This window comes from Corvus hawaiiensis, chromosome 4 (assembly GCF_020740725.1).
Source record: "Corvus hawaiiensis isolate bCorHaw1 chromosome 4, bCorHaw1.pri.cur, whole genome shotgun sequence".
Lineage (NCBI taxonomy): Eukaryota > Metazoa > Chordata > Aves > Passeriformes > Corvidae > Corvus > Corvus hawaiiensis.
This window is the reverse complement of record NC_063216.1, coordinates 35910893-35938786: the sequence shown is the minus strand read 5'-3', so window position 1 is coordinate 35938786 and position 27894 is coordinate 35910893. Positions and strand designations below refer to the sequence as shown.

At 36.6% G+C, this 27894-nt stretch overlaps 1 protein-coding gene across 1 annotated transcript in view; it reads right to left on the bottom strand.

The window, feature by feature from the left end:
* Window positions 1–7728: 7728 nt before the first annotated feature.
* Window positions 7729–27894, bottom strand: part of DCN (decorin) — a 38218-nt gene continuing 18052 nt past the window's right edge. The window contains exons 3-8 of the mRNA XM_048301956.1: window positions 26306–26418; window positions 16657–16870; window positions 16355–16468; window positions 15058–15151; window positions 10325–10463; window positions 7729–9239 (exon numbers count right to left, since the gene is read on the bottom strand). Coding sequence (XP_048157913.1) covers window positions 9045–9239; window positions 10325–10463; window positions 15058–15151; window positions 16355–16468; window positions 16657–16870; window positions 26306–26418 — 869 coding nt within the window. The 3' untranslated portion in view covers window positions 7729–9044. The remainder of the gene's footprint in view (window positions 9240–10324; window positions 10464–15057; window positions 15152–16354; window positions 16469–16656; window positions 16871–26305; window positions 26419–27894) is intronic.

Genomic DNA, 27894 nt, shown 5'->3' with positions numbered 1-27894 from the left:
TGTGTGTGGTTGTATTCATACTGATATATTGATATATTTTGCTTTACACTAAGGTTTTGAAGAAGATACATGGACTATTTTTAATTTTCAAAGGAGAAACAAGATCTGATTCCAAGATTTAGCAGAGTAATAATATTTAAGTAGAAAAGCTGGTTTCACATAGAACTACTGACACAAACTTAGCTACAGCAGTAACAGTGAGCAACGCTATAGTTTAGGTCATTTTCTTGGCCCATAGAAAACTTCTAGATAGATACAGATGATAACAACTTGCCAGTTGTGGTAGCAAACCCATTGCTCCTATTCAATCTCATGAAAATAGAATGAGACTTAGGATCACATATTTGTAATAACTTTACTCATAAAGGGAAGGGTTTTACACTGTGTTTTAGCAGTTAAATCTTTGCCATTATTATGGACCTTATAGCACAACCATAATTGAATAACCCTGAGACCCATCAGATATGTGTTATCTCCGAATGGTTACTTTTCCAGGGGGCCCATATCAGGCTCATTCTTTCAAGCAAGTAGGGAATAAATGTGCAAGTGATAGCCCACAACATTTTGATTCAAAACTTGGTGAAGGGAAGAAAATGTTAGCTTTACCAATTAGCAGGAAATCCCTCTTCTGAAAGCCACCACTGATGACTTGTCACACACTCACAATACAACATTTTTAGAAATGTGCCTTCCAAGGCCTTGGAAAACAGGGTTTGGATTCCTAATTAACTCAGGTGATGTTGAAGATTTTACTCCAGCCTCATCCACATTCTCCAGCCACACTGCCCCTACCCATTGTCCAGCAGCTGTATTCAAGCTGAATCCTGGTCCTAGCTCTGTTGTAGGTATGCTGTGCCTAGTTTTGTACCTGGAATTATATTATTGACTTGATATCCAAGCTGGACCTTAAGCCTGCCTTCTCACTGGACTTCAGTTGCCAGATGGTTGGCCCACCACAGTTCCAGTCATTCAAACAGCTTTGCTGTGCTTCATTGTGTGCTGTGGGACTGTCACCTCGCTCCTGAGGCTGCTGCCCTGCCTTGTGTAACTGCTGGCTCCCAGCTTGCCTCCCCTTGCACAGCTGCTCTCCTGCTGAACCTCAGCTGTAAGCTCAGGGAAAGAACAAGGAATTGAGCTTGAATGTAGCTCCTGGACAATGAGTGGTAGAAGTCTAGGTGGACAGAGGCTCTAGAAGAGATGATCATGGCAGCAAGAGCCTACTGGTGTACTCAGGGCCCTGATATTGCATTTGGAATCACAGAATGGTTTGGTTTGGAAAGGATCTTTAAAGATCATCTAGTCCAACCTCCCTGCAATAAGCAGGGACACCTTCCATGAGGCCAGTTTGCACAAAGCCCAATCCTCCCTGGCCTTGAACATTGTCAAGGATGAAACATCCACAGCTTCTCTGCGCAACCTGTTCCAATGTCTCACCAGCCTTAATTTAAAAAATATCTTCCTTGTATCCAACCTAATTCTACCATCTTTCAGCTTAAAACTATTGCACCTTATCCTGTCGCTGGTAAAAAGTCTCTGTCTTTCTTATCGTCCTTCTCTATATAGTGAAAGGCTGCAATAATATCTCTCCTTAGCCTTTTTTTCCCCAGAACAATTCCAATTCTCTCAGCAGGTCTTTGAAGGAGAGGTGTCCCAGCCTTCTGATCCTTCTTGTGACTCTCCTCTAGTCCCTCTCTATCAGCTCTTTCCTGTGCTGGGGACCCCAGCACTGCATGCATAACTGCAGGTGAGGTGTTCAGGAAAGCGAAGCAGAGTCGCCTCCCTGGACGTGATGGCCACATTGCTTTTGATGTACCCCAGGATATGTTTTACTTTCTAGGCTGCAAGTACACATTGCTGGTTCATACCCAATTTTTCATCCACCAGTATCCTGAAATCCTTCTCTGCAGGGCTGATCTCAGTCTATTCATCACCCAGTCTGTACTGGGATTGCTACAATCCTCAGGAGGTTCACATGTGTTCATGTACTACTTCACATGCTCTCATACCAGCCCAGAAGCTGTCCATGAGGTAATCAAGGGGCTAGGAAGCACTTTTATCTCATCTTCCTCACTTGAAATGTGAGGGAGGGTAGATCCAGGCTGGAGGCATCCTCAGCTTCCTCCTCTGTAGGACAGAGCTTTAGTAAATGGGACATGTCTTTTTCTCTTCCTGTTAATGCTATTTATTTCTCAGCTCTGAGGAATAATCTAAAATCCTCGTGCTGTTGCATTTTTTTCATAGTATGAGGCCATTTTCTCTGTCTAAGATGTAGGGAACAGGACAATCCTGTGTGTCAGAATTCTAGCAAGGAAGTTCAAAGGGAATATTACCACTTCATTGTAATTTAGTCCTTTGACAGCTGTAAAGAGACAATCTATTTAAGTTTTTCCATAACAATCCAATTATCTGTTTCTGTTAAAGAGAAATTCTCACCATCTTCTCTATCTCTCTGTAATCTACAAATGCAGAGGCTCCCTGTATACAAAAAAAAAAAGGTTGGTATGTCTTTAAAGAATTTGGTGCTGAAAATGAACAGTAAAGGGTAGAAAGCTAAAATATAGTCAAAAGGCTAATCTTTTTGTTTCATTTTCATGATGGCATGATGGAATATTAAGTCACTCGAGGTTTAGGATCTCTCAATCACTCTCTGTTAGCTAGCACTTCAAAAACAGTGCTTTGTTTCAAGAATTCATTGCAATGTATCCATGTTTTCCTTCCATGTAGGAATGATGTGTATGGACAAACCTCTGAAGATTTATTCTCAGAAGGGAATAAGCCTTTTGAAGCATTTCAGTTGTCTAGAGTTTCTAGCATAGGCAAGAAGTAGTTAGAATTATTCTGTCTTTCATGTCAAGATTATTTTATACATCTTTAAATTTATTTTCTTTTTTTTCTACACTCTGGAATTTGTTTTATTCTTTACAAGCTTTGGATTCCTGCAAAGATTCAATACCTTGAAATTAAAAGATTAAAGGATTCAGCATCAGAATGCTACGTGATTAGGTTTAATTGGTTCTGAGTTTTTCCTGTTGAAAGGGCTTTGTAACATGCCCTTAGTAGCAGACACATGGTCCTTATTTTCCATGCCTTTGTATAAGGATTTGAACACTTTCAAAAATTACTCTGTAGAGCAGGGCTAGCCTAAGTTATCTCAGTTAAAGTCTTCATCTGGAAACAATAATGTAACTTGTATAAAACTGTAGTTTCAAATATAGCAACAAAATCCTTAAGGCTTTTTTATTCAATTATAATATATACTCTAACATAATAGTTGAAAATGAATAAAAGGTGTAAGTAGGATTTATCATAAAATATGTATTTCAATGCTGTTGAGACAATAACATAAAGAGTTGGAAAAATTTTGCTTGATTTCATGTTAAAGATGAACATAGAAGGTTTTGTAAATTGTAATCTTTTATACAGAATCACATTTGGAAGGAACCTCTGGAGATCATCCAGTCCAACTCCCCTGCCAAGGCAACTTAGAGCAGGTTGCACAGGAACTCGTGCAACTCATGCTGAGATGAAACTTCTGGTGGTTTAATTTATGGCCATTGCTCTTTGTCCTGTCACTGGGCACCACCAAAAAGAGTCTGGCACCACCCTCTTGACACCCACCTTTAAGGTATTTATATGCATTAGTGAGACCCCCTCTCAGTCTTCTCTTCTACAGACAAATAGGCCCAGCTCCCTTGGTCTCTCCTTATAAGAGAGATGCTCCAGTCCCTTAATCACCTTTGTGCCCCACCACTGGACCCTCTCCAGTAGATCCTTTTCTTTCTTGTCCTGAGGAGCCCAGAACTCGACACAGCACTAGGACTGGCCTCACTAGAGGGTAGAGGGGCAGGATCACCTCCCTCAACCTGCTGGCCACACTCTTCTCGATGCATCCCAGAGTACCATTGGCCCTCCTGGCCACAAGGGCACTGCTGGCTCATGGTCAGCTTCATCCTCCAGGACTGCCAGGTCCCTTTTTGCAGAGCTGCTCTCTAAGGGGTCAGCCCCCAACCTGTGCTGGTACTTGGGGTTATTCCTCCCCAGGTGCAGGACCCTACACCTGCTCTTGTTGAACCTCACTGCGTTTCTCTGCTCAACTCCAGCCTATCAAAGTCCCATTGAATGGCATATCAGCCACCACCCCTCCTCCCCAGTTTTGTATCATCAGCAAAATTTCTGAGGGTACATTCTATCTCTTCATCCAGGGAATATCCAGAATAAAGCATTACATATTCTACTCTCCATTCCGCCAACAGCTAGGAGCAACACAACCTATCGATTAATATTTGTGCATCTAAACAAAATATCATGCCGTTTATAACTAGAAATCATCATTTTCAAGTATTCACCTTCTCTCCTTCTGGGTGTGAGCCAACGACAATACCTGGGATATTTTTTGGGACAAAAATTTCCTGGATGAAGGTGGTATAGACAGGTTTTTTTGGTTTGTTTAAAACCAGCCTTTTGTATTTAAAGAATGGACAGCATATTTTTTTAAATTTCTGTTCAAAATTGATGCCCATCTGTATTTTTCAGTTCCTCTGACTGAAAATATTGGAGCTATTCATGTGGATAAGTGTTTGCAGATGCAAGGCCTACAATTATTGCTGCTTTTCAAAAGCTTCTTCACTGTGTTTCATGCTGCAGACATACACATGGATATAGAAACACAACCATCACTGCTTCTCATCACACTGTTATAATTTTGTTATTAGTTTGCTGCTGTAGTCTAAAAAGAACTGTGAATTATATATATATATGCATGCATATATATACATATTTAGAACAATACAATTTCTCACAGTTTTGTCCATTCTTTCTCCCACAGATTTAAGTCCAATTCAAGCAGGCAGTAACAGAGCATTAACATTCTTCTGGTCTGCTGACTTAAAACACCCACATAGAGGTAATCTCCAAAGCTTTCAAGCAGCATAATGTACACATTGAGTAAGGAAACTGGCTGACAAAGCAGTTTTGAAGAAACCACATCTTTATATCTCAGAAAGGAAAGTGTGCAGTTTAACAGGCAGGGTAAACAGCCTTCTGTAGTGCCTGTATCCAGACTGATCCTCTCATGCACTTATGGCACACTAACAGCCCTGAACTTCCAGAGCAGGAAGCAGGGCAGGAGGCCAAAGGCTGGTTTGTGTCACTTAAAATGTAGCCATTGATGAGTCTAGCTGTTTGAGTGTTTGTGTTGAGTGTAATCCAAACACTCAAACAGTTTTTGTGCCTTTTCAGGACATCCGCAGAAACTGTGTTATTTTGCAGATGGAGCTGCTGGAGCATTGTTAAGGCTTTATGCTAAAAATTATCAACTACTTTTAATTTCACAATTTCATATTGAAGATGATGCAGTTAATATTGAACATCTATCTGACAGCCCATGTTTGCCTTTCAGTGCTCTGCAACTTTTCATCAATATGACTCTTTAATTTATTTTCCTTTTTATTGAATGAACTACTTTCAGCTAAATTAGGGCAACTCTTTTGAAAAAATCCCAAAAAACACAAATGTAGGCCAGTCTCTGAAGCAAAACTAACTTCAGAGCAATGTGTGCATATAGACAGAATGAGCAAAAACCCATCCTTGTTCAAAGCAAGCATATTTGATCTTAGGTGTACAAAAAGACTATTGTTTTCACAGCTCTGAACCTCTGGATTAATAAAAATAGAAAACCAAAACAGCAGAGTATGTGAATTTGGGTACCCTCTTCTCATAAAGCCTCATAAACCTTTTTCCTTCTGGTTTTCTCTAGTTAACAGTAACTTTGTTACTGTCCCTCAGTGACACTAGATGGCACTTCAGAGTAGTGGTGGGATCAGAAAGCCTGTAATCATTTTTAGTTATTTTGCATATGATATTAGAGACGCATTAAGTAAATGCTTGCTTTGAACAAACACAATTTGTCAGCTTTCTCCTATTTTTTACATATGAGTGTGAGGTAGAAAATGCTATCTGCTTTCAAAAATAGCTAACATAAGCAGAAATAGTTTGTAACAGAGTGGTTCACTAGCAGCGCAAAAAAACCCCTAAAATAAACCCCAAAACAAAACAAAAATAAAAACCCAAAACCCCCCAAACCAAATTATGGGCCAAAGAGCTGTTGCCAGACCTTGTGTTTAGAGGATTTTAGGAGCAGTTTCTGGAGGCAACTGAAAAAATGTATGGTCCTGGAAATGAGGGCAACACACTGATGCCAAGGATTTAGGAGCTGATCCTTTCCTGGAAATGAAATTAGTGTCATTTATACATCAGCAATTGAGTATATGATAACTGTCCATAACCTGGTGCACTTTAGGAGAAACCAGACTAAAAGATGTCCACACCCTTGCTGGAGGTAAGGGATATGATGCTTTAGGCTGCACCAGGAAACAAGGGTATTATTCTTTATGTGTTTGAGTCCAACAGTTGTGACCATTTACTGTCTTCATACTTTACAAAGAGATTGGGGATGCTCCGTTGGGCCCAAAGCCTTTCTGCCTTAGTTCTCTTATTTCTTTCCACCCAATTGTTTATGGATTTTTTGTGTTTGGCTTTTTTTCTTTCTTTTTTTTCTTTCCCTGTTTTAAGTGGAAGAGGCATCTGTTTTGTATTTCTATGAAAAGTAGTTTTAAAAGTAGTGGGCTTCCTGCTGCTTTGAAGTCTCTGCAGATGCTGTGTATGGATAGAATCCTATCAGTCAAACATCACTGGTGTGGCTGCACAATTTATGGAAAACCAACAGTGTGTTTACCTTTCAAATTTGTCATGATCTTGCTTAGGTCTCTTGTTACAGGATTTGCTCATTCTGCTTCATTGAGCAAGTCTGAGAATCAGGAAAGTCCTGATATCTTTGCAGCCCTTGGTTGTTAGCAGGGAATATATTTTATGAGGAATAACTTGTGCTTTAGCAGCAAGCAGCAAGCTTGAGAGGGGACATATCATGAGTACTACAGGGGAGGACCAAACTCAGGTATTTTCTTCTGGACTTAAAGTTTGTTCTAATTTCAAAGAAAAGTCTTAGTATGTGATATTTTAAAACTATGGATGGAGAAATGGAAAGCTTGTGCATATGTTTATATGGTGCTTTATGTAATTATTATTTGTTGTGTGAATCTCTTTCTGTAACCATGTACATACAAACCCTGTGGAGTTTTTCAAGCTAAGACAATGCCTTTGTTCTTGCTTGAAGTGCCAGTGCTTAGCTTTCTGCATGAAGTCTCTGTCTGTACAATAGCTGATATCCAACCAAGAACCAAAAGGAAAAAAACATAACTGCTGATTTTCTGGAGAGTTTTCCCTCCAGTGACAGAAAGATATCATATACTGTTTGTTTTATTTAAAAATAACACTCTGAAAATGTGAAACCCAGAAGAAAAACAGATGGAAAGCAGAGAAATCATTGGCTACTGTGTGAAGAAGACATCTCAGAACAGTGCAAGCATGTTTTTTCTGTGTAATGGCTATAGTGAGTCATAATTGTTTCCAAATATTTACTACTGAATAAATGACAGCTATAAAAAGACTATATTTGTTTGCTAAAAAAAAAACAAAAAAAACAAACAAAAAAAAAAAAAAACTATGAAAGTTAGGCATGAAAAAGTTCCTTGAGGCAAAAGAATTTCACACAACTCATTCTGTCTTTAGCTATCATCATGCCAAAGATGTTCAATTTTCAAGACTTAATTAAAGTTCTGACACACTATGTTATGCTATCAAAACAAAAGAAGAAAGACAAACACTTTGGAGTTTGCCTGTATTACATTATTCTTTAATATAAATGACATATAAGTTTTACAAATTAGAGAGATCGACCTTGGAGTATTAAGAGTCTGCAGAAGATTCTTTTCAGGTGATGTTTCTATTGAGTATATGCTTAGCTTTGAAGATTGACAGTAGAAATTTGCAGCCTACCTTTGATGTGCTTGCTACCCACCAGTATGGGTTGAAGAATCCCAATTTACAGAGGGCTCCAAATCACTCTAAATAGATACTTCTACAAATGATGCCCCAGCAATGTCCCTAATTGCAGTTATTTCACTTCATATATTTCTAGATTTACGATTTTGCTTATAGTCTAAATTCCACAAATTCATCAGATGGAGGAGCCTGCATATCTCTACTTCACAATTAATTCCTTTTTATAAAAACCAAAACCAGTAAAGGATGATGACAAATGTACAATGCAGAACAAGTGAACAGTGAACTGCTATGGTTTTTTGTTTAGATAAATACATGGAATGATAACAATTACTAAACCCTTATACCATACTCTACAAGGCAGTAAAGTAATAAAAACTGCTCTTGTGGCTAAGGTGAGAAGGATTTGCACTAGAGAAATTTAGTCATCGAGCTCCAGATACAGGTTACACATTTTTTACTGCAGACTACTCAATATTTTCTTCATTAGGATGATGTCAGGCTAATTCTGAATAGCATTGCTCTAGAAGAATGGCAAACTTTAAAGAACTATGTGTACAATATGAATTTATTTTATTTTTCCAAAAATAATGACATTAGCAACAACTTTATTTGCCTCTGCTAAATAGATACATTCAGAATTTTCTTAGAGTTATAGTGGATATTTTTAAACCTCCAGGGCTTGAAATAAATTTAAAGGAGGTAATTCTTACCTTCTCAAGTCTCAAGATGATTTGAGATTTTTTTTCCCTCTACTATTTTTCTCTGTGTGTGGCTATAAAAATAACCTCAATCATTATCTTTTTTTTTTTATATATCATAACTTGACAAATATTTACTCCGAATTTCATATACAGTGGAATCTGAAAACCTGTAGCATTCAGCAAACTGAAAAATGCCACAGAAAGCATGCTGGAAAAGAACGCCGAAATAAGTCAGTTTAAAGCACAGTTGGCAATTCTTTTTTGATGGTATGCTCGCTCTTGTACATCTGTAATGTCTCATTTATTCTACATCAATGGATCACCTCCACTTTAAAGTGAAGTTTCTGGCATTTGGCATTAATTGTTAGCAACGACTTTTTGAACAGGCCTATAACAACAGATACTTTATCTGGAACACAACCGAACCCCATCTTTAGACATCTATTTGTAATTTCCGATCTGTACTGCAGAGCGTTCATGGATACACCGGAAAGCAGAGGGCTGGATTTCCCAGTACTGCACGGGGTTGCTGAAGAGGCTCACGCCGGAATAGCTGGCCTTTTTGGTGTTGTAGCCAAGAGGGCAAAAGTCGTTGATACCAATGGAAGCAATCTTGTTGTTATGAAGATAGACCACCTGGAAAGCATAGAAGTACTGAAGTGAGAAATAGAGCTACCATGGCAAATTAGATAAAAGATTTCATATTAAATGCTCCGTATGTGTTTTTTGCAATATTATACAAATATATCTTCTTTCCAAACGAATCCTTGACTCTGTTTAGCTTTGAAACACCTAGCATACACCCAATTGGAATAATTTCTACAGAAAGTGCAGAAACTGTGCAAGGCAATCGAATAATGTTACTGGCAGCTGGCCATACTGTAGCCAAAAGAGGAGCCAAAGATGTGAAATTATTAATACAGCGCTGTGGCTCAGATGCAAGTGCTGTACACAGAGAATGTATTTGATGGTGATTGGTTTCTCTCCAGCTCTAATACTTTCATTCTCGTGAGTGCAACTATACAGAACTTAGAGCCAAAGTAACCACTAATGATGATTTAAAGTAGTTGATGTATATTATTTTGCTCCAGATTCACCATTTCTGAAGAATTTTTCCAAGCTACATGCAAGGGGTAATTTACGTTTGGTAGTCTTTATTCTTTGGGAGCTTTCTTTCCTGTAAAATATTAGTCTGAGTGAAGACAGACTTAGCTTGTTCCCAAAAGGCAATATTTCTAGATATCTGGTCACAAGGACCTCAAAAATACTAGTGATGTGAGATGCCTATTTGGTCTATTTGCCCTCCTGATGTCATTGTTTTGTGATATAACAAAGGAAAGGTTTTTGGGAAAGGCTGCAATATATCCCTGAGTAGAACTGAAAAAAAAAAAAAATCAACAGAAGAAATGTTCTCAGAATGTATTTTTTGAGTAAAGAGGAAACCAAAGTACACAAATAATCCCATATTTGTTGTGGCCCCTCAGACACGAAGAGACAATGAATGTACACCTCCAGGTCTATACACCTCCATAACCATTTCCACAAAAAAATCAGAATAAGAGTCTTGTTGTATGCAACATTTCCTTGATAATTCAAGAGTTTATGGAACTTGCATCAAGTTACAAATACGATGCACATTTCTGCTCAAGACTGAATAAACACACATCTATCATTACGAATCTTTCAACTATTGCTCTCTGAGACAGTATGATAAACTTTACCTGTATATATTTGTGTTCACCCAGTCCACTGGGTACTCTGACAAGTTCATTGTTGTTCAAGTGGAGCTCTCTCAGATGAGGTACATTGTTAAGAGAGCCATTCTCAACTGAAGAAATACTGTTGAAACTGAGACCCAGTCTGAAAAAGTAAAAAAAAAAAAAAGAGGAAACCAACAAAAAATATGTTAAACTTGTCCACATAACTATCTTTCTTGGGTTGATTCCTTCTCTACACTGCTGTTGCAGAACAGACCAGGCTAATTTTAAGAATTATGTGTGCGCTAGGTAGAGCTAGGTTAAATTAAAAAAATTAAATAAGCTTGACGTGTTGTGAATATTCATAGCTATCATTATAGCATTCAGCTTGTGCTTATGATACTGCATTTGATGAGCTGTACGACTAGTCCTGGTGTAAATACATACTGTGCACCTCCATAGGCACCAGCCTTTCTTTAGAAGCTGAAACACTGAATAAGTGATACTTGTAACTTTAGGAGCACTGTCTGTAACTTTTTTTGTCAAATTGCACAACCCATGTTCCCAGAACTGTTAACCTTAAAACTTCACTGCATCCTTCTAAGATAGTTAAGTAGTTAGAGCCATGTTACCTACTGGAAACAGGAGCTCAGCCATACTTTATGATCCCTTTAGCAGGACATCAAAGTGGGACTTACACATTTCTCCAATCCATATTTTTCATCACAAAATCATCCTTTCTGCTTTACACATCCACATACTAGGTTTATAGCACAGTTTATGTTCCATTTGGATGATCTGTTTCTATCTGTCTATTTCTGTGCTAATAGTATTCTGGTTTGCAATTACCAAACAGCACAAATTTTTCAAGAGACTCCCATAAATTGCAATACTCTGTGTTGTAGTAAAGAAATCAGTGACAATACTTCAGGAGTTGTCATCATCAGGAGTCTTGTAATTTGAGAAAATTATTTCTATAAAGGCTAAACCTAGGTCATCTATTTTTCTCTATCTTTTTTTCTTTAAGCAATCTTTTTTTTAATATTGAGGGGGAAAATGCTCTGAGATTTATTAATAGCTTAATCAATAAGAGAATTTAATATAGGTAATAAGAAATCTCATGTTAAAATAATTTGCTATGGATGAGTACTTTTAAAGAGAGCCTTCCTCACAGTTATTTAATAACCTGTAATTCTTTGTGGCTTGTAGCAGTTTCAGAAGTCAGGATCTGAACCTAGAATAAAATCACAGAACTGAAAATTCTTGTTCTATCTTTATGGCAGAGAAGTTTCCTAATATTAACTAATATTACATATAATGCAAATAGTCTTATCATACTCATTTAAACATGGCAATGTTTTCAAACTATTAAACAACGAAGGAGAGTTTAATGAAATCTCTCAGTTACATCAATAGGAATTTATTTCACTCAGAAATCAATTCACAGTATCCCATCCCCTTGCTAGAATTTGGTAATTAAGAATTTTCAGATGAAAATTATTAGAATGAACTTTCTTTTGAATATAGTATACCAAATTTTAGGAAAGCTTGGGGGATTGGATCTTACAGAGAAATTCAGTCTGAAGTTCTGCAGAATGCTTACAGAGGACTTCAGTGATGGGTATTCATAGTGGATGTCTTTGAAAGGATTGGGAAAAAACCCATCATGTTTTGTCAGAGGGCTATAAATTCTTGTTTGACACGTATCTAAATATGTGTTCACTACATATGCAGGTCTACAAGCAGATGTGTCACACCTGGGAGACCAGTATTAAAAAGACCTCAGTTCTGACTCTCATATTAGTCTGTTGAAGAAAAAGTAATCCCTTTCCATAGTCTTTTAGGGAAAGAATTAAATTATAGGAGTGCGTAGTGAAGTGGACCTAAATCCCAGGAGGAGTGAAATTATATATAATTACATCTCCTCTAACTGTCTTACAAAAAACTCTCAGTCACTTGGGGCTATGCTTACAGATGAAGTAAGTCAATATTATTGTGTAAAACAGAGGGTGATTAAGAGTGTTGGGAAAGAATACGGTCTTCATCATCCTTCCCATAGGAAAAAAAAGGGAAGAATTTGAAAAATCATTTTCGCTTCATACATTGATATATTACTTCCTTTTATATTCATGAATGAGTAACATTTTTCCTGTGTTTCAGTAGATCTAGCCCCAATGTTCTAAATCATTGAAGAGCATAATCAAAAACATATCTCAAAATTGAAGAAATTCTCAAATACTTTTTCACCTTTTTTCTCCAACATCCCTGCTGGACCATTTCCACCATTTTTTTTGAAAGAAACTTCGTGATGCTCAACATCATTATTATTATTATGGGCTTAGAATCAAAGAACCATTAAGGTTGGAAAAACCTCTAAGATCACTGAGTCCAAATGTTAATGCGACCCCACCATGTTCACCACTAAACCATATCCACAGGTGCCACATCCACATGACTTTTGAACACTTCCAGGGTTGGTGATTCCACCACTTCCCTGGGCAGCCTGTTGAAGTGCTGGACTAGACTTTCAATGAAGAATTTTTTTCCTAATATCTAGTCTAAAGCTCCCTTTGCTTGGTTCAAATTCCACTGTATGGAGCTAGACTATTTCAGTAAGCTTTAATAGGATATAGACATTAGTAATATCAGATGTGTAATGTGAATATCTTCTTGGAGCTCATTCCTGTGTGTAATCAGCAAAGTCTTTGTTGGGTTTACTTTCATAAGATTATTGGTTTTTCACTGAAGCAGTCTATGAAGACTTTTGAAAGACTTAAGAGTGATTTTACAAGGAAAACAACCAAATAAAAAGGACAAATATTGTACATCTACTAGAATGCAGGAAAACTCAAAAGAAAATGAGCAATAGACCTACACCAAGCTCTTGCATGAAACATTTTACAGTTTAAAATACCTTAACACACTCAGAAAAATTACCTGTTTCTCAAAGTTTAACTGTGCTTTAGGGCAGCAATTAGACTGTTGAACTTGAGTGGACATGAACAAGGTTGTCTGACCCTGTCCTAATATCTCTGAAAACTTCAGTGTGTAAATAAAAACTGGGGTTTGGTATGCTGGGCTGGAGCTCTTCCATAGCTCCCTCCTTCCCTCACCTGTGTGTTTTGTTTTGGACAGTGTCCTCCTTGTTCACCAAGCTGTGTTCTGCCTTACCTCTCACCTTTGCAAAAGAGGATCTCTGACTATGCTGAGGTTACCTGCTTAAGCACAGGGCAGCAAGTGGTTTAAAACTTGGTGCCTGCTCTGAGCAGCTCCACATTTCCACATCATGGTCAACAGAGTATCTTGTTGCTCCATACAGTACAGCCACAATAGAAGCAGCCCAAGTTTAGATATTTTTAGGAGTCCATTAGCACTTGCTGTTTAAAACTTTATGTCTTAAGGCAGACTTCCAACAGTGTTGTCCATGTGATGCTGCCTGTAGTGTTTTCCAAGAGTGAATGTGAAAACATAAAAACTGTGTCATCTGCAGGACAGCTCACACGCCCCACAACCCCCACATCCAGTAATGTAAATTACTCTCTACCTGAGCAGTTATCATCTTGTTTTGGTTTTGAAAGTTTTCATAATTTCTCTGACGAGTGTTAAATTCTATACTAAGCCTCTGTTACAAAAAATAACTGCTTCATAGTCCTCTAACCCCTGATTATAGTACTTTTATTTTTTCATCAAAATCTAAGACAAACTTTTTTTTGAGTCTGTGATCTAATATGAACGTAAAACATAAGATGAAATGTCTTAATTTATAAGCCCTGGAAAGCTGTTCTAAACTTTATATCTTGAAATTTTCAGATCCAAAATATGTGTTGTGTTACTATATACTTCACTTCATTGAATTGCTGTCCAAGCTACTATAAATACTAGTAAACTTAACTCCTGCTGCTCAGTAATCTTTCTCCGATTTCTGTTTTCTGCCTTCATTATGACAAGAGAATGATTGAGATGAAAATTCATTAATTAGATTCAGTAATCTGATTAACAGTCTTGATTATCAGTCGTTTTGATCCATTAAATTATTTCCATAGTAAAATTTAAAGTCCTAAATTATCAAAATAATTTGTAGTAAAGGCCCATTTTACTATGCTACATGTTTTTTGATGTGAATGAATTCCCAAATCATTCTGTATAACTGCTTTTTGGGAATTGTTATTTTATTTTCCTACAGTTAGAGAAACTTAATCAACAATGTAGTCACAGATTAGCAGAGTAAAATCACTCTGACAGTGTCAATTTTTCAACTAAATTTTATGATTTTTTTTCTTAATCATGTTCCTGGACTCATTGCAGTCTTGCCTTTCTTGAGAAACAAAGGAACCATTGTTGAAAGAAGTTGTGGTTCCCATATGCTTTTTCCTCAGTTTCTAGACAAACTGCATGAGCAATGCTGTGTCCCAAGAAAGCTTCATAAACCAAAGATGGCCATACAATGAAAGAAACATGCATAATTTAAAAAAATCTAATTATTCTCTCTTTTTTTTTTTTTTTGGTAAAGCAAATAAACAGTTGTCCTGAGCATATAGCACTCAATTGAAAACAAACAAAAAGTTTTGTCAGGAAAACAAGAGAAGTGTTTGTTGTCTTCAATCAGTACACAAATCCTTAGAAGCCTTTTCTGCTAAGTTATGGCTATTTCAATGATTCTAATACTAATGAAGCCCAGACTGATGTTTTCTAATTGTGTGTGTGGTGATTGCAATTTCAACTAATATTTTATGTGAAAAGAAGAAATTAATTCTTACTTTGCTAAGTTGGTGAGTCCAGAGAGACCTTCAGCATCAACTTTGCTGATTTTGTTGCCATCAAGGTGGAGTTCAGTAAGGGATGGAGGAAGGCCTGAAAGAGAGAATACCATCAAATTACTTTTGATTAAACTGGATTCTTTTCTTTTTAAAAAATACTTGTATTATACCAAGGGGTTTTTACAGTTGACAAAAGATTTTTTCTAAACACGCCCATGAACAATTCAGTAAATGGAATAAAGAACTTTCACAATCAGGGAAACTGAAAACAGCTAGTAGCAATTTATTTAGTGTGAAATAAGACCAAGCTCCTATAGTCATTATAAAACAGTTAACTCTTGAAAAATACCTAAATTAAATTCTTCTCAGTTATTACTTCTAGCCTTCATGATAATGTAAATAGCACATATAAAATATTGTAGGAGAAAGAACTTTCATTTTAGTCAGACTACCCACATACATAAATGTACAAACACCTGGCACCTAGATATTTAACAAGTAACAGCGGTAGAAAATGCAATTGTAAGTATGAGGCAAAATAATTCTAATGTTATTTTAGCTAGAGTCCATAACAGTTTACAAATTCTGTTTATCAGGGAAAAAAAAGAGGAAACATATTTTACCTATCCAAGGTCCCTCAAAGGAACATCCAAAACAGGAAATATGGGAAGAAAAAAAAGTGATAACCAATATTATCTTTCAAAAAGTTTGCAGCCATTTCAAAACAATCTGTTGGCTGAAGTATGAATAAATTGAATATAATTTCCTCTGTAACAGAACCATTCCTGTTTGTTTGTTTTGTTTTTAATAAATTACAATGAAATTGTTCTTATTTTGTAGGAATTTGCAATTAAATACTTTACTATTGAAAACTAGCAAAGGTTTCTGTTTTGTTAGAGGGACAGTATTTTTGGCTTCAAACCCACAGACTCATCGAGAGCTGATTTTATGCTTGTACAACTTCAGTTAATTCTACACAAATTTACAGTTTTGTAATGTTGATCAGGCTCAATAACCAGGCTTGGATGCTGAAAATGCTCCTCCATTTTATATTTCAGCCATGAGACAAGAAAAGAAAAATAACATAAAATGACATTTTACAGTGCACCTCTCGTGAACCCTCTCGTAATCAAACGCCAAAATTTTCCAAACTAATTAAGGTCATCTGATCTAAAAATAGATAGTCTAAGGACTAGGACTAAGTCAAAAATCTTCCATAATATGTTTTTTACCAACTGACTAAAAGTTTCCAAATTATACCTGTGCAAATCTCTGAAATAGTAATTGAATTTCTTACCTTTTGGGATGCTTGTAATGTTGGTGTCTGCAATACGGATGTAGGAGAGCCTCTTCATCCCCTGGAAAGCTCCATTTTCAATGCCTGAGCTCTTGATTGGATTGGTGCCTAGTTCTGCCAACAAAACATGACTGTGAGCTGTGCTGCAGTGTAGGTACCTGTATTCTTCAGGTCAAAGCTAATTCAGAGAGACAATTTATTGAAGCATTTGTTGGTTTTCTACATATAATCACTGATCAAACTAAAAACAACATCTCGAAAAAACACTCAGTAGTGTTTGTTATAATTTCTCATGCTCATACCTAAGACAATCACTTGATTCAGTCCGTTAAAGACAGCTTTCCTCAACTTGGAGATCTCATTCTCATGAGCCCGTATCTCCTGGAGAGACTTTGGCATGTTTTCTGGGAGTTCCTTCAGGTTGTTCTTAGACAGGTAAAGTCTTTCCAGTTTCTTCAGAGGAGCAAAAGCTAATGGGCTTATTTTGCTGATTTTGTTGTTGACAAGGATCAGTGCCTGTGGAGTAATAATCAAGGAGATCTCAGATGATCACAAGGGAAATTACTTTAGCGGTGAAACACTTAAAAATTATTACTATTTTCTAGTGCCTTTTGATGTCTTCTGATGGCAAATTATGTGAGCTGAAGAAAATGCAATGCAGTACTAAAAAAAAGATTATAATCCTCTGAAACAGTGAAAGATAAGTCCTAGAGAACAAATACAACTTTTATTTCATTGCTGAGACTGCAATGCAGCTTCTGTTAGCATCCATAATTTATGTTCAAGAATAAGTAAAATTGTTCCCATTGTGAAAGCTGTGAAGAACAAGACAGTCACAAAAAATATATATAATTTTTGTCTGTTTGGGTATTTTTTTCCTGACTTTGTTTATCCTAAGGATACTCTTATATCTTACCCATCATCACACAACACTTCTAACCAGTTTCTCCTGAACAGAAATATTCAATAAAGTGAAGTCACAGCCCAGCTTAATAAAAATATGCATAATATCACCTCGTTCGTCTTAGTCTTATAAGACTACACTTACTGGATTTCTGACCAAAAACAACCTCTTCTTTTTTTTTTTTTTTTCAGAGACATAACCTATCTTTTTGATAAGCGAAACTTTGTATGGAAGGGGAACAATCTGAAGCATCGTGCTCGAAGTCCTGCAGTTGGGCACCATGGAACATACCCACTTTGCCTTCCCTGTCAGTGCCTAATCCAGTTCTCACAACTCTGATATCTACACTCAGGGTAACTCTAAGCAAACTGGCTGTCTGTTCAGCCAGGGGAGAAAGGTCTCCATGAAAGAACTGTTATCTGTAACAGATATTCTCTGTGTGACTCTGAAATTGTACATTACTTCTAAGTCTCATAGATTAATTCACCATGACACAAAAGGAGAGAAGAAGGTCCCATTACTGTCATAGCACATTAATGGAAAGTATTTCAGATACAGTAGATACTGGAATGACTCTTATAATTCCATCTGTTTGCTATGTACTCATTACATTTACAGTGCTGCATGTTTGTGCAGTGGATTAGGTAGAATGGGCCATATTAATATTGGTATAATATCTACTTATATTTATTACTAGGGCATCTTTTTTCCATTATGCTAGCTTCAGAAACAGAAGACAAAAGTTGTATATACTATAGTGAACATTCAGAGCATTTTCATACACTTTCATTATTTTCAGAATTACACTTCAGTCTGTTTCTTGGAGGAAAATGGAGTGTTTGAATTATCCCACAATCAGTTAAGTACTAAAACAATGACAATACTATCAGTCTCTGTGACAGCACCTCTCCATCATGGAAACTGAAAGAGAAGTGGGAAGATAGTTTAAAATGGTGATGTGTGTTTTTCCCCTAATGGACTCCTCTTGCAGATCGCCCTGAGCAAAGCCAGCGGCGTGTACTCTGCATGGCTTCATCAAGTGCATGGAAGGCTGAACATATCTGGTTTTAATTTTGTATGCTGTTTAGAAATAACTCATATGCACGAGGAGGTAGAAGAGGTCACCCACAGTTCAGCAGAGTATTTCCCTCACAATAAGCCTGTCCCAAAATAAATATGTTGGTCAGTGGAAGCCATGGCCCCAACTATCTTTAATTTGGGCCTGTATTATAAAATCTGACATGAGAACACATGGATACTCATTGGGAGTGGTTTCCTGATTCATGATGGCCAGAATTGTGATACAGATGTAGATTCTGCTTGTAGAGAAATTCAGCTACCTGTACAGTATTAGGACATGGCAAACAATCCAGTTATTTAAAAGTGGTACAGTTGGAATTATGCTGATTAGTCTTTTACATTGTTTTACTTTCAATAATTGAATGTGCTACTGCTAATTACATTGTGCTTTATTTTTATTAATTTCACCATGGATTTCTTTTCCATAGATCTCTAACCCAACACTCAGTGAGTTTGGACTCATGTTACGAGCATTTGAAATTTTTATCCTGCGTCTTGCTTTGTACTGCTTAGCCTTTTGTTTCAGCTAAATATCTGCCTTACCTTTTTTATTTTTTCTTTGATTTCTTTTAACTTTGTTACCTCTTAAATAAAAAAAATTGGGCAACATTTATCACAACTGATGATTTGATGTGAAATATTTCTTGATGGAAACAGGTAGGTATACATTCAGCTAGGCACTGTAAATATTCTCTGAGTAGTTGATTGTTATATCTCTTCAGAGTGTAGCTGATACCCTTGATCAAACCCAGAAGTTATCTAGGTACCTAGGATGAATCTGTTCTGCTTTGCCAGTGCTTTCTCCTGAATATGTAAATGTTATCCTGGGGAAACACACAGAATTGTTTTATTCAAACACTCAAGGATTCTCTCATGTAGAAATGATGGTGTTATATCAAAGGTATGTATAAAAATACTAATTTCACAGTGGGAACATATGTTTGGTGGTATAAAGTGGGAAGGTACCACAAGTCAGAGTTTACAACTTTTTCTGTACCAGAATATTATTTCCCACTTCTCTGCAAGTCCCTGCTCCCAGTATTTTAAATCTGCATTATTTTTCCACATTTTTGTGCAGCTGTAAAGAGGGAAAAATAAACCCACACACTAGAGTTTGCAAGTGAAGTTTTACTGTCTCCCAGAGCAACAGCAAATGATGAGGATAACACACCAGTATAGCACCTGGCAAGCCATAGTCCTGGATTCCTTTCCCACTTCACAATAACGCTATTATATCCCATACTTAAAGAACTAAGTCATTAGCCTTGCAGCAATGATGTTTACTTTCCTGAGAATGTGTCCCGTATGGTTTGCATGTAACAAAAGCTAAACCAAACCAAAATAAAGTAAAATTAAAAACTCAGGGGATTTAGAGGTCAATGAAAACAGGAACTAGGGGACAAAAACCTAGGGAAAACATCTGCAGGCAGTGTTACAGAGGAATGGATCTTAGGCAAAAACAGGTCACATGGACCAGCTATCCTGAATAAAGCCCAGATGGCATGGTGGGACATTACATTCAGTGTGTTAAAGGGCATACAAAAAGTTTGTACATGGCAAGAAGTACTTGGAGAGAAAAATAAGGGTTGGTTTGAAAGTGTTCACAGTGCTGGAGCCCTTGATCACAGACATTGCTTGCAATGCTGCTGGTATGAAATGATTTGGCAGAAATATGACAGCCTAGAACAGAAGTCACAGGAACTGATGCTTTTATTTGAAAATCTAACTTCTTCCACACTTTCACTTTTAGTGGAAGAAAAAAGATATGTCATTTAGAATAAATATACTTCCTAACCCCTACAACCTCCTCACCCCAAAAATATTTGAAACACATCACAAATTCACAATACAAAAGACTGATCATACAAATGTACAGCCTTCAACATGAGCTGGTATGGGTGCGATGACATATGGCCTTAAGTAAAAAAAAGGCAATAAAGAAAGAAAAAATGAAGAGGCATAAATACATAAAGTATTAATACATCAGTTAGTCAGGCTGAGAAGGTTCATAGTAATTTGCCATGGAAAAGAGAAAACTTTACTTCCATCCTCTTTTTCCTGAGATAAAGTTTTTTTCCTTTGTCATTATATAGCATGTAAACTGCACTGTAAACATTGACTCAGTTATAATATCACACCACCTTATCATGACTGGCAGTTTAAGTGGTGTTCAGAGAGAAAAAAAGGTTTAAGCTTTTCTCCAAAGATGATTTTCTTTTTTAGTGAAACACCTCTGGTATTTCTGTAGTCAGGAAAAAAAATAAAAATCACTGTATGACAGGAATAGATGCTGGCTATGTTGAAGTCAGTGGGAGTCTGGCCATTTGTCTCCCTCTGACCTGGTTTCTACCTCAAACATTTATTCCTGACACAAAAAGGAGGATTCACAATTCGGGAAAATTTTGGAACCCTTGTTGGCAGGCTTTTGTCAAAATACACCCTGACAAACTGCAGCGGCAGAGTGCAGCAGTCAGGATGGAATTAGCATACGGTTGTTCTTCTTGCGGTTACTAAAACTTCCAATTTTTGCCCTGTCTAGGGGTGGGGAGCAGGGGATTAAATTTTCTGGTGTAAATTAATTATGTGAGAATCTCAGGAGACTGTTCTGAGGGGTTTCAATCCCCATTCATCTTAATTTAGTATAGTTTAAAGCTAGAGGCTTGCCAAAACCAGAATTAAACTGGAAAACTACCAGCAAACTGTTATCAGCATGTATTACATAGTGATACACCTGTTTTGCCAGCTGGGGATGGTACCCTTATCTAACATTAATTCTTTACTGATGCATGCATCCTTCGGGGTTTAAACTGAAAAGTCAATCTCTGACCCAACGGAATTTCTTTAATTTCCTGAGATATGTATTACATTATTACCTGGGTTTTATTACAGTTCTGCTAGGAACAGTTATATCTTAGGAACTTTAACCTCAGGAGCCAGGCATGCCAATAAAAATAATAATAAAATTCATCCCATTTGTTTACCTTATGTTTTCAGTTGTTAAGTCATACTTATAACCTGGATATATAGTCAAGGTTTTCTACCAAATTATTAAGAATGTATGTACACTTACAGAAAAAATAAAAAAAACAAACAACCCAAGAACAAAATAAAACAAAACAAAGGAAACAAAAAAAAACCAAAAACCAGAACTTGACATTCTTCTCTAATCATCCAAACCTAGGATCAAGAGGACATAGCTAAGAAAAGCAAGGAAAAAGGGATGGCATGGGAGCAATAGGGAAGAGATTAATGAATTGTGAAGGAAGGAGATGTCAAGGCATTGGAAAAACAGCCTGTCAGTACAAACAAAAGAAGCTTGTGTAAAGCAGCTTGATCACACACACAGTACCTTGTTGAATAATCTCACAGAGCAAACGAGTCTGCTGCAGACCTAGTTTGCCTGGCTTTTGAGCTCTCACTGGTACCTCTCATGCAACATGACATGCACAGACGATGAGGGAGCAGGCAGTTCTACATTTTCCTTTTCTTTCAATCCTGTCCTTGCCTACTATGACAAGAAATTTTGGTCATTCATTAAATTTATTACAATTGATCTGATTTTTTTATTGTTGTAGTCTATAAAAATTTCCTTCTGTCATTAGCCTAGTATGCTGACTCTCCACAATTTTAAGGACCTCAAAATATTTTGTCCTGTTGTTTTCCTCACATGAAAAGATCTTTATCCACTGTACAAGAAAGAAGTTTTCTGTGCATGTGGTGTGCTGCAGGCTTGTTCCAGTGGAAAATCGCACTGTGGGTTAAGCACAATGCAAAGGAGAGTCTGAGGAAATGAAAACTCTCTAAGGGAGTGCTCTATTTCAGAAAGATTAACTTTTTTTCCCCCTCTGAATATTTGTTAGAAACCTAAAGCTGCACCATCTTTTTATGCCTGGGAAAAAGGAACTGAAGCTGTAATGAGTCATCAGAAGACTGGATTATTTAATTAATATTTTTTGGTCTCTTAGGGGCTTTTCTGTATCCCTGAAAGATATTCTTAGGCTTTTCTTCACATTTTTTTTTGTTTGGTTTGGGGTTTTTTGAGGGTTTTTTTGGTTGGCTGTTCTGTTTTATTTTATTTTGTTGGGTTTTTATATATAAAAAAAGGATGGCATGAGACCTTCTAATCCAATACATTATTTTCCCACTTGCTATTCCTACAAAGCATGTTTCAGTTTCTCTGCCTGCATATTTAGTGTTGATAATCCTTTAGTGTGGATATGGCAATAACTTTAACGTCCAAATTTAAATCTTTTATCTCGTGGGTCTTTTCCTTCAGTTTAAACAAAGCTGGTGTTAACACTGTTGTATGCACAGCCATGGGTTTGCACAGTTCTGCTTGCTTCAATTAAGTAATATTCCATTTGATTTCAGGCCAATAGAACATTCATCTTCTTTCACTACACTAGCACTGTGCCAACTGAAAAATTCTTGTTGGAAAAGCATGCAGTCACTGTTCTGTTTTTTGTGCTGTTCTTACAGGGATCTAACCCAGAGCAGTTTCTTTCACCTCTTTTTCCAGGTGCCAGGCATTATGCTCGTTTGCTTTGGCTTTGCCACACAGCCTGCAACTCCATGTGCTGTTTGTGTAGACTCCTCCTTCAATCTGCATGAGGGCTTACTCATGTAGTATTTTGGATTCTTTATTGTGTCCATGGGGTCAAAGTACTGAACTCCATCCAGAAATGTCAGTCTGCCTGGAAAATTCTGACAGTTCCATAGAAATAGAGACTTTTTTCCTGGCTTTTCCAATAGCTTTCCTGTCTGACTTTTTTGCCACAGGTCTAAGCTGTGAGCAAATTTCTTACATAATATCAGACAGTTTTCTGAAACCATGAAACTCAGTCTTCAGCCTTTAAAAAAGACTGTCTTCAATTTTTCCCCAATTCTCTCAAGTGCTGTGCTAAAAACAAAAAAAAACCCCAAACCAACCAAACAAAAAAATCTTCTCTTTCATTTTCACATAGAGGGAAGTCTCACCCAGTTTTTACAGTACAACGTTTATAGTTTAGCCACTTTTTCCAGGATAATTTAAAACTGTAAAAATATCAAGTGCACTATAACTGTAGACTCTGATGTTTCCTGTCAGAAATCTATTATTTGCAGGTAAATATTCCTTTAGTTGCATCCTCTTCTAATTGCTTGCCATATTTCCACAGCTGCAAATTTTAGGTGCTCTTGGGAAATCTACTTAGGAAAATTTTCAATGCAAAGAATATTTTGGTAGGTTCAAATTTCTCTTTCATCTCCAGTGCTGTGTAGCATAAGCAGTTACATTTGTACTGAAAGAGAAGCCATAGGCAAGTTATAGGTAAATCCTTTCTTTTCTCTCTACTTATTCTGTGTTTCAGTACCAGCTGAACCTTAGGTTCAACTCTACTTGTCCATGAAAATCTCTTCTTAAACTAATGCACCTGTGGTTGGTGACAGCTGTAAGTATTAAGATGGTATTTTAATGGATTATTCAAAAGAAAAAAAACTGTATAAGCTTTTTTTTCCCAAGACTTGTGAAAATTGGTGTTTAAAGAATTGTTCCCTTAAGTGATCACTTCAAGCAAAAGATTAACTCCAGTTTCTCATTTTAGATTTTGGAACGATAATACTGTTAATTTTTGTAAATCTTCTTGTTTTAGTAGAGTACAAGCAAGTTTAGTAAAGTCTAAGAAATTTTTGAACATCACATTGTCAAGTGTGACATTAACCCAAGCCATATCTATCAGGAAATAAGATTAAAAAGCACATACATTTTATATATATATCTCACGCACTCACATATCTTTAAAATAAGTGAGATAATAGAGCTCTGTCTATAACAATGCTTTTGAGTTTTACTTTCTAAAAACAATACTCCCTCTGAAAATTATTTAATTGAAAGTTGGGGAATGGGAATCGCTCCCAGATATTACACAGGAATATTCCTGCTGAGAGCAAAGATAGTACCTAGTTACATAAATGTACTGCATGACTAAATTATTTTTTTGGGGAGGAGATCATAGAATCATAGAATGGTTTGGGTTGGAAAGGGACCTTGAGAGAACTGCAGTTTTGAAAGTTATTTGTTAAAATTTATGCTAATATATGATTTCCAGTGGTCCCTAAGCATGTACTGGGTACTTTTGTGTGTAAGCCAAACAAACAGTTTCTTCCCTGAGGAGTTATTTATTTAATTCACTATTAAATTGTATCTATTTTTAAAAAAGAAAAAAACAAAACAAAACAAAGAAAACCCCTTAGAGTTAACCTCAATGAGATAAAATAGTTCACAACAATGTAAGTCACAGCAGGATGTGTAATTGAGTCCTGAACCAAGTGCCAAGTGGGTAGAAGTCACTGGGAGCAGTGATTTTCATCTGCAATACCATGCTCTGACTCATTTAATGCAGCCTCATGAAGAAGGATTGCCAAAAGATTAATTTCACTGATAATAATTCTGTCTCTTTTAGAACCTTGTAGATAATCTTCACTGAAAACACAGGACTTTTTTCCAAGGTGGAAGAAAAGCAAAACAAATGGGCAGGAATTACAGTGTCAAATCTGTTCTGCAGCCAAAGAAGGGAATTGAAAAAAAATCTGGGTAACAAGTTGTCTTATTCTTAAACCTAGCCTACTGAAATGTGATGTGGAAAAACGTGTTTTATTGACTTTAGAGGTTATCTGCGGGAGTAGATCAAGTATAGACACCTATGCTAAAATTAGATGACATGAGCTTCATCATGATTCACCATGGAGATCCCTTCCCTATGGACAGTCTGGCACTCTATCTATTACTAGATACTTTTAAAAAACTGTCTTCTTGATGTTGCATTGAAACAAATATTTAAGAGGGACTTTGGAAGAAATTAAAAGAGGTGAAATTTTATAGGATTTTTTTTCCAAGTATGAGTGGTAGAAATCAGGTTCTTGTTTGAAACAGTGCTTCCTTGGGTGATGATATTGGCACCAGTAATGGACAAAAAGTGGGAGTTGGCTCCTTGTTTGTGAAAAAGAATAGAATAGAATAGAATAGAATAGAATAGAATAGAATAGGGCTGTAAAGAGCCAGGGAAGCAAAGCTAAATAATATATTGTTTATAATAATAAAGGATCAAGTGGAGGAATACACAGAATGAGTTGTTGAAAGGATAGAAAAATATTTTCAGACATATGCCTGAATTAGGGTATTACTTTCAAAGACAGAGAATAGCCTTTTTCTGCTCTATAAAGAAAGATATTTCAACAAAACTGAGGCAAAAGTATGAGGTATGAATTTTAAGATGTTGATAAAAACTATAGGCAGGGAAGACAACCTCAGAGCAAAAGAATTTAGAAACAGAGGAAGGTAGCTGTCTGATGGAAACTTGGAAAAGAAGAGGTGAAGCAGAAAAAAAAAAAGTAGTCACAGAAAAGGAAGGAAAATATTTCAGCAAAGAAGAAACCAGACAGCAGTGTTAGAAGAGACTGGCAGGTAAAGAACGATGAGGGTGGAGCTTAGCTAAGAGAAAGTTATTGCAAAAACACAGTTTCACTGTAGTGCAGGGGGCAGAAGAGTGATTTGGAAAGATTCTTGAATTAAAATTAGTACAGAATATCTGCTGACAAACATGGCACATACAAATCTCGGTGAACTCAGAGGTGGGAGGGGAAGAAATGCAGTAATAAGTGAGTGACATGGCAGGGTTGAGATGGAAATAACCAAGTCACTGTGCCAAAGAGACTGAAAACAGAAATAAATATGTGAGAGAAGTTATGATGGAGGTCAGGGGACTGAATGGACAGGAGACAGGTATAAAGAGCTGAAAAGAGATGAGAAACTTCTGTAGTAGGACAAGAAAGTTTGCGGGAGATGAATGGGAATAGAAATAAATAGGCTGGGCTGGTGGAGGAAGATCACAAAGTATTTAATCAGTTTTCCTTAAAAAACACAGTACCAGGCTAAAATCACATTTTCTCCCCATTTTTGTTGGCAAATACCAGTTCATTTTTACACTTACATGAAGATTCTTCAGGTTCTTGAAATCTCCTTCTTTAATTTCAGTGATTTTGTTGTTCTGTAAGTCCAACAGGGTTGTGTCTGGGGGAAGGTCTTTTGGCACCTTTTCCAGACCTAGCAACAGTGAGAAGAACAATTGACTTTGAAAGAAACTTTAAATAAGGGACAGCGCCTTTCTTAGCAGCATTTTCCTTTCAGTAAACACCATTTCTAGAACTAATTTCCTGAAGCAGCTTATGAAGACTTATTTGAAAGTGTTTCTGTCTCCAGCCAGTCAAAGAGAGTTTTATTTTGCTAAGTTGAACCAACATTTATTTATTCACATTTCCATTATGGCTTTTCTGAGAATATATCTGAGTTATAGCTTAAAGCAAAGGATTAATTTGGGAAAATACTTTCTAACATGTTCTATTCTACTCAATTGTGTGACTAAAATTTCTTTTGGAAAGAGATATGGCATTTTTTATTTTCACTGGGTGTTAGCTTTTGTGGACAGATAACATTTCCTGCTTTTAAAATGTACTAGGCTTTTTGAAAGAAGTACGATAGTTAATTATAATAATTTCCAGAAAAAATACTGTTTGTTTGACAGTAACTGAATAAATTGCAGTAAAGTCCACCTTAAAAAAAAACCAAACCGCCAGTCCACCTCCCCCTTTTCTTTAAACTGAAACTATGTCCAAGTTTTCTGGAGAACAAATCTCTTGGTTTCACTACAACTGCCAAAAGAACATCAGACAGTTTAAATTAAAGACTCTCTTTGGGACTATTTTCTGAATAGCTGATATGTAAGTCTGATGAAGTCATGGAAATGAAATTATTTAGTGTTAAATAACACTTGCTTTACCCAGCTTTCCTTTCATACTGTGACTTGGAATAAAACAAATTTTTATGGTCGTTCTGATTTACCACAAAATTAAAACGTTCTTTCCTAACTAGCCTTTTTTTTTTTTTTAAACAGAATGTGAAATGCTAAATGAGTAGTTGGTAGGAAAAAATTTCTAGACACTAATAAAGTCTCTATATGGGCAAGTAACAGAAGTGGACTTCTCTGAGTAAAACTGATTTTTCACCAGTAAATGTTTTAACTAGGATTCCTGAAGCTGTATTTGAACTCTTCTCGGAAAGATCTCTCTGCAAATATTTCCACTCTTTTCCCAGAATGACGGTGGACTGCACGATATTCTTCTCAGAGGAAAAATATATACATATATATGTTATCTTTTAAAGTCTATAAATTTAAATCCCAATCATGGCGTTGCAAATACAGTGAGATATACTTCCCAAAGATAAGATTTGATTTGCCCACAATGGCTGTAGAGATTCCATCCTTGGAGATACTCCAAAGTTGTGTGGATACAGCCCTAAGCAACCGCCCTAAGCAGGGGAGTGGCCTAGGTGGTCTCAAGAGTTGATGTCCAAATTCAACCATTCTGTGATTCTGTGATACTTAATGATCATCAAAAATGAGTTTTCACACACAGAATGCAGGTTTCTCTGTCAAAATCCTATGTATAGCAAAACTTCTATTTCAATCCTTTCTCAGAATATATATGTGTATATGTAAAGTAAAAGTACGGTAAGATAAAA